The sequence below is a fragment of the Chanos chanos genome, chromosome 5 (assembly GCF_902362185.1).
Source record: "Chanos chanos chromosome 5, fChaCha1.1, whole genome shotgun sequence".
In the NCBI taxonomy this organism is placed as follows: domain Eukaryota; kingdom Metazoa; phylum Chordata; class Actinopteri; order Gonorynchiformes; family Chanidae; genus Chanos; species Chanos chanos.
Genome location: NC_044499.1, coordinates 37,862,721 through 37,877,279, shown reverse-complemented (window position 1 = coordinate 37,877,279; position 14,559 = coordinate 37,862,721). Strand labels below are relative to the sequence as shown.

General features: G+C 42.0%; 1 protein-coding gene across 1 annotated transcript in view; it reads right to left on the bottom strand.

Moving 5' to 3' along the window:
• afap1 (actin filament associated protein 1) overlaps positions 1-14,559 on the bottom strand; it is a 30,955-nt gene that overhangs the window by 6,722 nt on the left and 9,674 nt on the right. Inside the window, exons 4-9 of the mRNA XM_030773734.1 lie at positions 8,629-8,737; positions 8,151-8,362; positions 7,829-8,008; positions 3,977-4,069; positions 3,069-3,144; positions 365-514 (exon numbers count right to left, since the gene is read on the bottom strand). Coding sequence (XP_030629594.1) covers positions 365-514; positions 3,069-3,144; positions 3,977-4,069; positions 7,829-8,008; positions 8,151-8,362; positions 8,629-8,737 — 820 coding nt within the window. The remainder of the gene's footprint in view (positions 1-364; positions 515-3,068; positions 3,145-3,976; positions 4,070-7,828; positions 8,009-8,150; positions 8,363-8,628; positions 8,738-14,559) is intronic.

The window sequence follows — 14,559 nt, the reverse complement described above, 5'->3', positions numbered from 1 at the left end:
TAATGAGATCCTGAGACAATACAAGGAGTGTCCTAACGGGAAAAGTTCGAACCGTGGGTGAAGAACATACGCTCTCTCTCCTCCCAGGATGTGACAGGCTCTCCTCCTGTCCCACGGTTCAGAGCATAAGGTTAGGCTTTAAACAGGGAGCACCCCCATCCCCCCAAACAATGCTCATGAAGCAGACATTTAGTATGGGCTGGGGGCAGTGTTCTTTTTCTTTTGAACAGTGAACATCTGAATCTTAACCCACCCTCTCATGTGCAGTCTTACTCAGCAAACCTAGTCTCTCTGTGCCATTTGGCCTACACTCAAATACCCTGGCACCCCAGAGAGCTGAAACTGCTAGGTCCGACGGTCTTACCGCATGTAGGGACGTCTTCTTCGGCCGATGAGGTCTGCTCGTCTGTGGATGGCTTCTTCTTGCCCAAGCCGATAATCTTCGTGATCTTCTTCCCTGCAACTTTTCCCACTGTGCCTTTCTGTTCCGATTTGGTGTTTTTTTTACCCTTAGCTAAGGCACAGAAAGGAAAATATGTTAGACTGTGATGCTTGTCTCCCTGCCCTTGTGTCGTAAATTTATTAGAGCGAATAGTGCAATGCTTTGGAACAAATATGAGAGGTCAAACAAGCATTCTGTTATGTTCTTCTATTGTACAATAACATTTTTTAAGTAACTTGAGGTTATATGAATTCCACTGTGAAGGTAAACAAAAAGGCACTCTTTTCCTCCAAATTCTGACCAGAGCAAGACAGAGAAAGAGAATGAAAAGAAAAAAAAAAAAGATGGACAATGACAGTGCACATTCCTCTGCAGACACCACCAGACCAATAAACTAGTCCTTAAATTTTTTGTGTCTCAGTCTGAGAGAGAGAAAGGAGGAAACAGGCAGAGGGAGAGGAAGGATAAATCACTCCAGTCTTTCTGTGTTGTCAGGGCAGGGTTGTGGTGGCTTTGGTTCGGTACATTAAATCTCAAACAGAACAAGGTACAGAACTGTGTAGGTTCACTGATGGGGGACTAATGGGGTTTGGATCACAAATACAAGTGTTTGACGAAATGGTTTGTACTTCTGAAAAATAACAGGGTATATGATTTTAATGGATTGCCAGACACATTGGTAATAAATTGCGCACAATAAGCACGGAGTAAACTTGAATAAGTGGACAGAAAACTCTGACATCTATTACTGATTTCATTTCTAATGACAGTGAAAAGTGTTAAAAAATATTGTCAAGGACTCTCAGAAAGGGGATAAAAGCTCTTTAGGGTGATTACGGAAAATCTAAAGGAGAAGAACATTTATTTCTCTCATTTGAGAAGAGTTAAGAGGTTTCATATACAGTCCTGGTGACTGTGGAAATCCCCACTGTAGTAAAATGGATTCTGATTCAGAAATGGGACTCACAAGTGGCCCAGAGGAAAGAGAAAGAGAGTCAGGAGCTAGGGTTCAAAAAACCCCTTCTGATGTTATTTTATTGAGAGAGCGCAGAATGACTAATTTCTGCAGCCATTAATGGACAGGGGCAGGCGGGGGAGATGGAGAGAGACAGAAAGAGAGAAAGAGAGAGAGAGAGAGAGGAGAGTTAATAAGACTAATACTCTTGCCCTTCAGGAAGCTTCACTCCGTTTATGCTGCAGTGATTGCATCTATCCTGGCGACTGCTTTAATTAACGCTAAGCCTAACTGCAGCCTGAGCCCTCTAGAGTTTCTCCCTCAGCCATACACCATCCCTGGAGCTGAGGCTTAAAAAACCAGACCCACAGATGCAAAAACCATTCCCTCTTTAAAGGACACACACTCACACGCACTCATATATATTCCTTTTTTATACATGAAGGAAAATGTGTGTGATGTGACTTCTATTCCACCCAATCTGAGCAGTTACTAAGCCTGGAAAAAATGTGACAAATTTGATAAATCTGCAAGTTGTTTCTTTTTCTTTCTCCCTCCTCCTCTACTCCTCTCTTCATCAAAGGGAATGTGGTGGTAATGGCTCGGTGTGAGGTAAGGACATCTGGGGCACCCGTCACTGCTCCCTAACATATGCCTTCGGCTGTAATTACACTCCAGTCCTGCAGGGGGCAGCATCTTATTTTCAAGGTGTAATTCTCATCTTCTGACCAATTATGAAGTCTGACAAGATAGCCATGGGAAAGTAGGAAATAAGTATCCTCACCAATCAACCAAGAGGCTTACTCAAATTGTTATCTATATATCTGTGAACCCTTATCTGGTTTGATCTGAGCCTTGTGACAGCTGAGACAGAATAAAAGGCATTACCTCCTCCATGTACACTCCTTAAACTGGGGTTATCATGTGCCAAGACAGATCGTCTTGGCTCTAACCTATGACTCTGTGAAATGTGCTTTGTCAACTATTATTAATGGGAAAGTGATGTACAATTTATCATTGGCTTGTGACTTTAATATGAGAGAATCGGTCAAAGATGTAATTAACTAGTCAAGCTCCTCCACTGAGCTCATACATGCAACAGTCCTGGAATTCACTCCCATTGGGAGAATAATCTCAGACATGTCTGAGGCAAGATGTAGCTCAGGGTTTAGAAAAAAAAAGTTAACTGGGACAAGTCTAAATTCCAGAGCCCTGAGACAGATGTCTCAACAAGTTTAAAATGGATATTTAATCCCTGGCTGAGGCAGGGTGTTGAGCAAACAATAGATAAATAATCTGATTTGATTATTTTGACAACATTTCCCTTGTCTTTGTCTTGGCGCTATGCACACGGAGACAGTTTCAATGTCATGTAAGTTTTAGCCCTATTGCAAAGTTGAACTGTAATCAATCAGTGCATCTTCACTCCACTTATGTGGAGTTTGGTAAGCCTTCAGACACACGATTATTGACAAGAAATCATTCTGAAGCTGTAAATTTGTCAACTGCCATTTTCTAATATAAACTGTATCCTCTTTGTTCGTGTTCTGGTTTTGACTTTATTTCTTCCATTATTAACTGTGGGTAAAAATGATGACAGTCTTGGGAACAGTGGACCAGTATTGATTTCCTCAAGGATGAAATATAGGGTTTTAAAAAACTATGGTTTACTTTGTTCCTTACCATCTGTGGTGCCATTTTCATGAGTAGGTTCTCCATCTGAACTAGGCCTGTCACAGGACAGCTTCTGTAACACATCAGGGCACAGTGAAGAAACTACTTTAGCCTAAATAATATACAAAACGCACACGCACACGCATATACACACACACACACAAGCTAAGACATGCATGTCAAATGATACACGTGCGCAGCACTACAGAACACATGAATCATGTCATTAAGATATACACAAAACCACAAACACAAGCCTAATTAGGAAACCAGGCAAAAATTTATAGACCTGAACAAACACCCATTTAAGCACGCACGCACACACACACACACACACACACACACATACAGCAGTGAACACAACAGCGTGTGCATACACACGTAGGCTTATACATTCTGTACCCAAACAAAAAGCAAAGGAGCATCTGTAAAGTATTAAGTGTGTATAATTAGGCTGGACTCTTACACGCTGTGCCAGTTTCACAGTAGTTTGTCTTTTAAGGTCCTACATGTGCTTCACACAACATATACACACACTCTCTTAAAATACAGGAGACATATACAGTCTATAGATTTACACCAGCTGTATCAAAGAAAGTCTGGGCCGACAGTATTCTTTCAATCTGATTGGATTAATCTCTCTTTTGCTCTCAAACCCATTTAGTTTTGCCCACTGCACACATCTGTAATGAGATGGAATTTGGCAAGGAGTTCCTGCTTTTATAACCTGGCAGCTGGGCACTGGGCAGGCAAACAGAGAGGCCCTCAAAGCAGGGAATTAAGGTGTTTGGGACTAGCAAAACACACACATATATACACTTACACATGTACATAAACACAGACACAGACACAAAGACACACACACACACACACACACACACACACACACAAAGAAAGCAACTTGCCTTTTCCAGCTCAGCTTTGTGCACGGGTGATCCTGAGCCTACTCCATCAGAGTCCGCTGTTCCGTTTCCACTGGCACAAACCTCCCGCATCACCTTACACAAGACAAATCAAACATTGTTAACAAAAAGACATTTTACTAAGCTATTCTCTAGTCTTTGTCAGTATTTTCTTTACAGAGAGCAGAATTTCATCTTCCTTTGCACACAGACTGTGTGTGCAAAGATGAAGTTGTTCACCAGGCTCTCACAGTAAAGATCCTATATTATAAGCATCCAATCATAAGACCACTGCACCTCAAAGGATGCATGGAGTCACTGGTGAAAACTCTGAGCTAATTCTGACGTATGAACAAATCGAAGCCAAGGTAAAACCTCTCATCTACTCCAATTTTCTTTTTCTTTTCTTTCTTTTTTCTTTTTTTTTTTTTTGCCACAACCACAGCCTAACACACTTAAACAGGTCTCTCGTCCCAAATCTCAGCCATGCTGCATACTTTAATAATGGATGGAGTGCAGTGCATGCAACCAGACTGGAAAAATGATGGGGCAGATGGGCTGTTACATGCATCAGTGCCCTTATGGTCCTCTTTACGTCACGCAACAGCCCCGTTCTGAGTCAATGAGAAATACAGGGATCCGTATACCACGCTGACCGGCCTCCGTAGCACGCTGACGCGGCCCTGGATGACCTGCGGTCCAGCGTGGGTTAAAGTCTAGGTCAAAAGGGGTGTGAGGAGAGAAAGGAGGGACGGAGAAAGGAGGATCGGCGAGGGTCAGTGAGGACAGTCACGTACTGACGGGGCTGATTTTGAGGGAAGGAGCTCCTGCCCCCTCACTTAAACCCACTACTGAGTTCATCTGAGCGCCGGAGCTCGCCGCGGCTCGTTTGGGTTTGGCGAGAAGCACGCGTAATTGGGCTCGCGGGAAAATTACAGGCTGCGACCGCACACTTTGGCCCAGGCCAAACGGCAGTTTTCTGGGATACGCTCGCTGAATGGCAGCCTTTGGGCTATGCTCAGTAAAAAAAAAAAAAAATTCATTCCATCTTTCTAGATGAAAATCTCACACTAAATCTTGCTTGTATTCTCCAATTAATAGAATAATACATTTAATTTTTCTTAACTGGATAAATGACTTGTTTGAGTTAAACACAACTGATGAAAAAGAAAGTATGTAGAAGTCTGGAATCTGACCGAAGGAAAAGAGAAAAATAGATTTGGCATATTTCAAGCTTTTAAAAAAATTGCCAAATGCATTTCAACTAGTGGTGATTTGGGTTGCATGCTTCTCTAGGGCAATTCTGAATCAGGATGAAAGGAAAATAAAATGACAGCAAAAAGAAAAAAGGCAAGAGTTATTTGAAGCTCAACATTCAAAAAAGGTCAATAGCAAAGCATGTGTGTGTGTGTGTGAGTGTGTGATGACAGGCAGGATGGGAGCAACATTAACGCACATGACCGTGAGCATGGGTAGTCATTAGACTCACACATCACTCATTACAACTCTTAATGCATCCACACACTCAGCAAATAGGGTTCAGTGACAAGCATAAGACCAGCGCAGTGGGACACACCGACTTATAAACAGGCTTTCCGTCTCACCCCCACAGCCTGGAGGCCTCATGCCGAAGAAGACCCCAAAGATGAAAGAGAGAATGAAGGAATAAAGCAGAAGAGAGAGAGAGAGAGAGAGAGAGAGAGAGGAAAAACAGCATTTCCTCAGGTCTCTCCTGTAGACACCACCCAGAGAAGGAGAGCTGCATGGAAAGAACTGTAAAACAATACAAAGAGTAAAAGACAGAACAAGAAGGAGAGAAGGAAGGAAATATTGCAAGGGAGAGATATAGTAGTGGAAAGAAAAGAGACTGAGGTAAAAAAACACTGCTAGTATAACGTTTTCCATAAACACATCATCAGCCAACAATCATACTATGAAGCTTTAATGAGCACTGTAAGCCTCTTGGTTTTCATAATGACCTTTGTTTTTTCATTTATTCATTTATTTTTGCTAAAGAACTTCTATTGGATTTATTCTAATGATGAGGAAAGAATCTTCTTTTCGGTTCTCAATATTCCATCTGATCACTTTCATATAAAATTAGCTCATTCCACACTCTCATTTTAAAAAGTTCAATGCAAGTTTGGGCATTTTTTTAAGGGTCTGTACACGAAAAAAAAAAAAAAAGAGAAAAAGAGAGGAAGGTTGGAGTGAGAACTGATTATTTCCACTGTTATAATGAGTTACCATCTCAAAAAAAAAAAAAAAAAAAAGACTCTCTAATCTTTTTGGCCCAGTGGCACACTTATACACCCTTGAGGTTGACTCTATCTGGAATATGTTTGGGAAATACATCATTTATTTCACTTTTAATGATGCTGAGGGAACATATGTGTATTCCATCTTGCATTCAATCTGGGGCTCACTGGAGTTCGTCCAACCAGGACAGTCATTGAGCATGCTGATTGCAAGAGCGGGGTTGGGTAACGGAGAATTATACACAGTGTGCAAATGAGATCGGATGCAAAACATGAGCTTAATGCTAGACAGAGGCATGTGTTTATCCCAAAGGAACATTTATTGCTCCAATACGTCTCCCCTGCGTATTACACCTGACAAAATATGCTCAGCTATGCTCTCTTCTACTAAACAGCAATTATGGCCCGTTGGTGCCTTCCATCTTTCTCTCTTGCATTGTATATTTGTGCAGTCTGTGGTCTGCTCCTGCCTGAGGGCTCTGCAGCAGCTAGTGAACACATGCCTCTTGGCCACACATCAATAAACAAAGCTTAATTACCACATGGAACAAGTCACAGCATAAGAAAAAATCTCCTGCTTCTCTCATTCTCTCCCTCTCTCTCCAAACTTTCATGCTTGAGGCCTACAAATGTGCCTTCCCTCCATAAACATGTGAGAGAGAGAGAGTTAGCGAGTTGCTGCAGTTTCCATCAGGTGTCTTTGGGGTCAGGGCTGGTGTTTTTAACGAGGCTCCGGCCCGGTCTGTGTTCACAATCTACACCGCCTATAAACGGTTCAGCTACGTCCGTTCTACACTCACAGGCCTTCAAGCTAAACTGGAGCTAATGGAGTTCCACTGGCAGCCTTAGCGCAAAGCTCGCTTATAAAATGTCGTGAACACAGATCTAGAGAATGAATAGTTTTTAACAGACACACTACAGTCTTTTGAGTGACAATCAAAGGTCTCCGAGGAACTCTCTTAAGGTGCTGATGTGAAGAGTTGGAAAAGCTGCTGAGTTTCTGCTTAAACATGTTGCTTTGATATTAGGATCAGCCTCAAGAAAGTTCTGGTCTTGTTATTACTAAAGTGCTAAGGGGTAAGAACAAGGGAACTGGTTTGATGTCTATTTGATCATAGACATGTCCGTTTTGCTGAAGTTTAAAACAGCACATCTGAGCATGACTGTTCACAGATCTAGATTAAACGTCCTGTTTGAAACAGAACACTGTAAACACCTGCTCAAAATAATCATTCACAGACATTTCATCTTGTCACAATATTGAGAATGAGATTCACCCAAACAAGACAGAAATAGAACTCCTTCAAATGTTTGCCTCTTACGCTGTGTACAAAAAAGACGGGTCAAAGCCCGGGGAATCCAAGAAATTCAGTATGACATTTCTTAAGATGAGCAACCCCCAAACCTGCCTTATCTTTCATAATGTAAGAAAAATGTATGGTGGCACAGCGGTTTAAATACCGTCAGTACTGATGATTATATATGACAAGTTTTACTTACATGGTATCTCATTTCATTATAGCCAATCAATAAAAACAGTCTTTGAACAGTACTGTAGCAGTGACATTATAGCACTGTGGAATGGTGAGGCTGGTACCTTGAGCCACTCTTCAGCCTGCTCTTTGCTCTGTACGGCAAGCACTAATGCATCTGCACCCTGGTGGACGATCTTCAGTTCATGTTTCTTCTTTTTGCCGTCTTTGGGGATGTGACTAATACTGCAGCCAGATAGCAGCAATTCCATCTGAGGTGTCTGATCTTTAGAGGACTTGTAGCACTGAGAGAGAGAGAGAGAGAGAGAGGGAGAGAAATAAAACTGACATTCATCAAGGACAAGAGCTTTCATTTGATAATAATTCCAGATTTTTTGGGTCAACTTCAAAGTCTTCACAAGCATTGGTTGAGTTCTGGGTTCTAACCAGCAGTTTGTTGTCTTTGATGACACACAGGAGTTTAGTCCACTGGCCAAAGCGTTTCTTGCGGAGCAGGAAAGCACAGATGCGAGCATCCTTCACCAGGTCCATGGAGGCCTCCTCAGACGGCCACTGATGACGCATCTTCTGCCCTTTCCCATCCTCCTCTTCCTCATCGTATGACTCATATGAGCTGCTCATCGCATCAGAGTCATAATCTGAGAGTGAGTACAAAGAAAGGCCATGTTAAATGTAAAATAGCAAAGGACAATAGGAAAATCAATGCAATGTGATTTATGTGTGTGTGTGTGTGTGTATATTACTGTAAGAATGTGCGTGTGCACGCGTCTGCTTGTTTTTGTTTATGTGTCCTTATGCATCTCTATATATGCATTTCAACTGTGTATTCCTGTATATGTGTAACAGTGTGTCTCTCTGTGTGTGTATGTGTATTGTTGTTGTTGTTTTGAGTTCAGCTACTAACTGGATGTGATGTATTCTGGGGCTTTCCCTGGGCCCAGTGGAACAGCTTCCTCATAGTAGCCCTCTGGTAGAGAGGAACTGGGCAAGGGAGGTGGCCCATTATCTGGAGGCTGAGAGGCAGAGGAGGGGAGAGAGAGAGAGAGGGAAAGAAAGAGGGAGAGAGAGAGATGAAGAATGAGTGAGTATTCTTAACCTCAAACATCTTTTATTTGATATAGTATAACTACGATGCATGTGTGAGTCCTAGTCTGACAGGATATCACCCCCCCCCCCATCCCCAACAGTCATTTTGATAAGTTCAAGACAGTTTAACTCAATGACATTAATTGTACAGGAAACAGTTGTTAACAGGGCTATAGGCACACTATGGGCCTAGACACTCCGCTCTCAGGAAGTTGCTCATTCTGATAAATCATTTCCAAGTTAAGACATCAAACGACCGCAAAGTAGCTAATCCGTCATCCATCTAATGTGAGGGTTATCTGGGAGATCAGCAGAGGAACAAATTCATTGAGTAATTAGAGCAGTATGAATGAGCTTCGATGGGAACTCATAACAGGGCATTAGGAAATACACCAGCGCTTCCAAGGCTGTAAATGATAGACTGAACCGCTCTTTTGGACTTACTGTGTTTCAGTTACAGAGAGAACAATTTTAAAAGGATGAGACATGTAGAAATAAGACAGAGAAATAGTGAAGCAAGGACCACGACTGAAGCATGAAGAAGTGTGGAGAAGAGAGGAGAAATGGAGAAGAAGGGAGGGGGAGAGTCAGAGAAGCAGGGGCCAGAGAGGGCTGCATTTCCACATTGTTTACTGAGAGTCATCCACTCACTGACGTGATTCATTTGGCTGACGCTGTGCTCTGGCGAGTCACTCAGCTCTCAGAATAACATGATTGCAACAATAAAAAATCAAATATCTTAATCTTGCACATATGGAAATAAACATCTCTTTAGCTTAACAATTAATATGCTTGGTTTCCTGGAGCTGGTTTTCACTCAAAGGCAAATGACTGTTGTGTGAGAAGACTGGATGAAACTGCAGGCCCTATGTTGGAATCTATATGGTCTCTGTGGTTCTGTATATGTTCTGTGAATTTCCAGTGGAGGAGCAAGAAGTCCTAACATTCATAATCTCTACTCGTAACCAAGCTGCTACACACACCTGCTCCTAGTTAGAGTATGTAGTCACTGGGGGCATTAAAGGGACTTGTTTGCCTATGTATGTGTTTAGTTAGGGGCTTTCTGTTGTGGCCATATCTTTGAGAACACAGTCTTATGGGACACTGTCTGTAGTGCATGTGACAACTTGCTGTTGTCATGGCAACACAGACCCCCTACTCTAAAGTCTCTTTCGTAGCTTATATGCAAATAATTATAACTTAAGAAAAACTCCAAAAACTCCCTTTTTTCTTTTTTTTCACTCAATTTTGTTTCATTTTGTTCAAAGAGACTGCTGTTATTTTGTAATGTTTTGGAGGGATAGTCGGTCACAGTTTTGAGAAGGCGGAAAACTGGGCCGTTAATCATACTTCAGCCAAACCCAAAGTACCTCTCCATCGATGTCTCTGTAGCCATGGTGACGTGGAACATGGGTACTTGCTCCACTCTTAAGACAAAAAATAACAAACATACATGCACTCATAGACCACATTCATGTCTCTTATTAGAAAAAACAAACAAAATACAAAGCTGAGTTTACTAATTTGTCAAGAGCATCTCTTGAGTTTCCAGTGAGGAAATGACCAGGTTCTGTATGTTAAGACCTTGGAAGATAACATACAGTGGATGGTTTTTGGGCTAAATGAAATTAATGTCAGTAGACATTAACACACCATTCTCTCTCTCTCTCTTTCTCTCTCTCTCTGTCTCTCTTTCTCTCTCTCTCTGCCAAACTTTCCACTCAGAATGTTGTTAAACCCTCCTCCCTCCACTCTCCTCTTCCTTTTTGTACAGCTCTACCCTCCATCCATAACTCACACCATGGCAACAGACCAAAACCTTATCACATTCCTCCTGGGAAAATCAGCCTCTCAGAACTCACTTCTGGCAAGACCACTGGCCTACTAAACACACATCCACCCAACAAAGAAAAAGAGAAAAAGAAAGAAAGAAGAAAAGAAAGAGAGAGAGAGAGAGAGAGAGAGAGAGAGAGAGGGAAAACACAACAGAACAAAAAGAACAATACGGACACGGTGTGTGGTGAAGAGCGAGTTGCTCTGACATGGAGCGGATCGATGGAGAAATCTACCAAAAAAGGAACAAGACCTGTTGTACCAAACACAGCTGAGTAGAGAAAACGCTAACCTTCACTCTTGACCAAACAATATGCTCTGTTTTTGGTTTGAAGTCTGTCTGAAGTCTTTCCCAGTATAAAACAAAGCCGTAGACATGCCTCGCATGTTAGCCTTCATGTGGGGCTCGTGGTGGACTGTTGATGTTGGATGGCTAAGAGGTTTCAGCACAGTCCATACATGCTCATTTCCTGCTTTAGTATGTTAGTAACAAAAGCAACATTAATATCCATGAAGAGCTCTGATTGTTTCAGGACTACATTCTTCTCAGTCTGCTTTTATAGCCTAGACTGCACTTCAGTAATGGAGAATGTGGGAATGTCTAGAATCAAACAAACACACACACGCATGCACACACACACACACACACAAACACACACACACACACACACACACACACACAAACTAACACACACACACACACACACACACGCATGCAAACAACACTAGCTTGTGAAATGAGAATTCTGAGAAAAGTTGTTAGTTGACCCACATCTTGCATGTCACTTGGAGTTGAGAAATTTCTCTGGAAATACTTGAGTATTCAAAAAGCGAGTTTAGAAGTAGATCTTAAGTCACATACATACACATTCACACAGAACCACAGCAACACACAAACCAGCTGGTCAACATTATTGTTCTTCATCATCATGTCGTCACACTCCATGTAAAGACTACATTACCCAGCCTCCTAAACAACAAATGGTCAACAGCTGAAAAATGAACAGGTCTCAATCCCAGACACTTTTTATGTCTACAACTACTAATAAATGTGGAAAATGTATGATTAGTCTGATTAAATACTGAATATGTTGACTAAATAATTGAGGTCTAAAATTCTTGCTTATTCTCAAAGTGTTTTAGTCTGATTTTTACCCTTACTTTGTCACTAAACATGGATGACAGCTATCAGATTTAAAATGAGCACAGCAAACACAACTGAAAGGAGTGTGTGTGTGTGTGCCATTGTCTCTCTCCTCCTGTGTTAAGTGTTTCAGTGTGTTCAGGTCATACTGAGGTGAGAGCCAGTAATGAGAGCTAAATGTAAGTCAGACATCTGTATGGACACGATGAAGAACAGATCAGTCGTGGGCATATCCATTAGCCTTCAGAGCACATATGTCCTCCTCACTGGGCACATGTGTGTTCTTCAACAGCCTCTCCTCTCCATTTATGGTTTTATCCACTCTGTTTCTTCTCCAATCTCATCTCTTTTCTGCTTCCCTCACGTTTCTTACTCTTGAGTCATGTGTCTTTTCTGCCCTCTGCACTTCTCATCTTCCATCTCTTCTCTTGTTTCCTGTTTTTTTTTGCTTTAGAAACCACATCCCTGCTCCATGACAATGTAAATCTATTCCCAGTTACAGAAATTTAGACAGAATTTTGAACAACCAGTGACCTGGTTTCAGTTACTTGTCTCTGATTCTTTATCTTACCCTAGCAGCTGTATCAGTGTGGACTTCCACCTTCTATCACAACCACATCAGAAACATAAACTGTTTTATCAGTTCCTCCCTGACTTGAATGGAGTCATGGAGATATCCAGTCATGGCACAGTACTGCTTGACTAAACACAGGTTGAATAGTGGGGCCTTCTCAGGTTGCCAGTTACTGCCTGAGTTTAAGTGTGAGTCTCAGTTCTGTGAGGGAAGGCAGAATTCTGGCTGATCCAGAGACCAGAGTGCCGTGCTGAGACAGCGTTCCTGTCCTGGAGAGATGGAGTATTTTTAGGTTCTCTTTGCCCACTGTTTAGGTGCTTTGGGGCCTGATTGGAATGAGTATACGGATGCCTGCACACAGAATAACAACACTCCCACCCATCCATAGAAACACACACTCTCACTCTCACTCACACACACACACACACAAGCCTATGTGAAACCTAAGGAAAGAATTCATATTCACAGAGCATCATGAAAAGGAGTTTCTTTGTGTCCGTGCGCGCGTGTGTGTGTCCATAATATCTCTCCATAACATCTTAGCTACACAGCCTTATAGAAAACTGAGTGTAAGATGCATTTGTATTTGTGAGGGTTTTTGTATATGAGAGTCTGAGAGTTTGGAGGAGAGAGCCAACACTACCACAGGCGTCTGGATCAGACTGTAGCCATTGTGTTTGGACTCTGGCGAACAAAGTCAGGAAAACACAGTCAGTCAGTCAATCAATCATTCATGCATTCTCTGGGTCTGAAAACTTCCTATGCTGGCTACCTAGATTTTAGCTGCACCTTCATTTATGTTTCCGAACAGCCCACATACACACACACACACATACACACACACACAGAGTGAGAGCGAGAGGGAGAGAGAGAGAGAAAGAGAGAGAGAGAGACTCACGATTTCCCAGACTCCAATATCTTATGGGACTGTGTGAAACCAAAAATTGTTACAATAAAAAACTTTAAAACAGTCTTGGTGAAACTCAAGAGCAATATATTTTTTCAGTTGTGTTCTAGTTATTAAGGTCTTTTTTTTTTTTCTTTTTTACAGTATGCACATGAACTTTCCAAATGTGTGACACAAAGGCTGCTGGGTAGGAGACAGCTCTGTGTCTTCAGTCCAGCCAAAAAAAAAAAAAGAAAATTAAAAAATCACATGACCATATAAACTGTCACTTGCTATAATGTATAAAAGATGCTTAAGAAGCACTAACGACCATTTGTGTTGGGGTTGCCATGACGACAGCCGAACAAGGCCCTTCCAAAATGCATTGTTACGCATGAATCATAATTCATTTTCCTTCGTCCATTACACAATGAGAGATTAGGTCACTGCATTCCTCACTGCGGTTAGTCCTCCATAAAGGGGCAGGAGTACAGTGTAGAAAGGGAATGTGGATATAAGGATTGAGCCATCCCTAGGAATCAAACAGATCACACAGGCTGGAAATGCAGATATATGACTTTACTCTCTGCTGACACCAATGTACACGCAAAGAGCTTTGTGTGCCTTTGGCTCTGTCTGAATGTGCGTGCGCATGTGTGTGTGTGTGTGTGTGTGTGTATGTGTGTGTCCATTTGTGTGCGTGAGTGTGTGCGTGCTCCCCAACAAATATGGCTACAGAGCAGCCACAGTTAATGATTTCCATCTGTGTTGATATTGGCTAATTCTCCCTTCTTCCCACCCCGTCAAACCATACCCCAAAACACACACACACACGCACACACACACACACAGACTCCTTCAATGTCCAAGGCATGCACTGTATACTGAGTAAGGGTGATCCGAGTATAGTATTTTGTGATCAGGGCATATCTTCTGATCCTAATTCTGATGCTGCAGGTCCTTTACAAAGGCAGCCACTGCTGATTCACTTACTCACTGTCACATTCCTTCTCACTTTCACTCTTATTTCCTCTCACTTTCTCACTCTATGTGGGACTTTGCTGTTCTGGAAGGGATGACAAACGGCAGTTTCATCAGCCTGTGCGAAAATGAGGTTTGAGTCATTCCATATAGTTCAATATATATATAAGTCAATTTTAAACACACAAATCGACCTTTTTTTTTTGTATAACTATTTTCTCTCTTTCTTTCTCTGTCTCGCTCTCTCTCGCTGTCTCTCTCTCTCTCATTGCTTTGCTAAATTCCATCATTCATATGACTGTCATAATGGGATGTGTGGCACATGTCACAG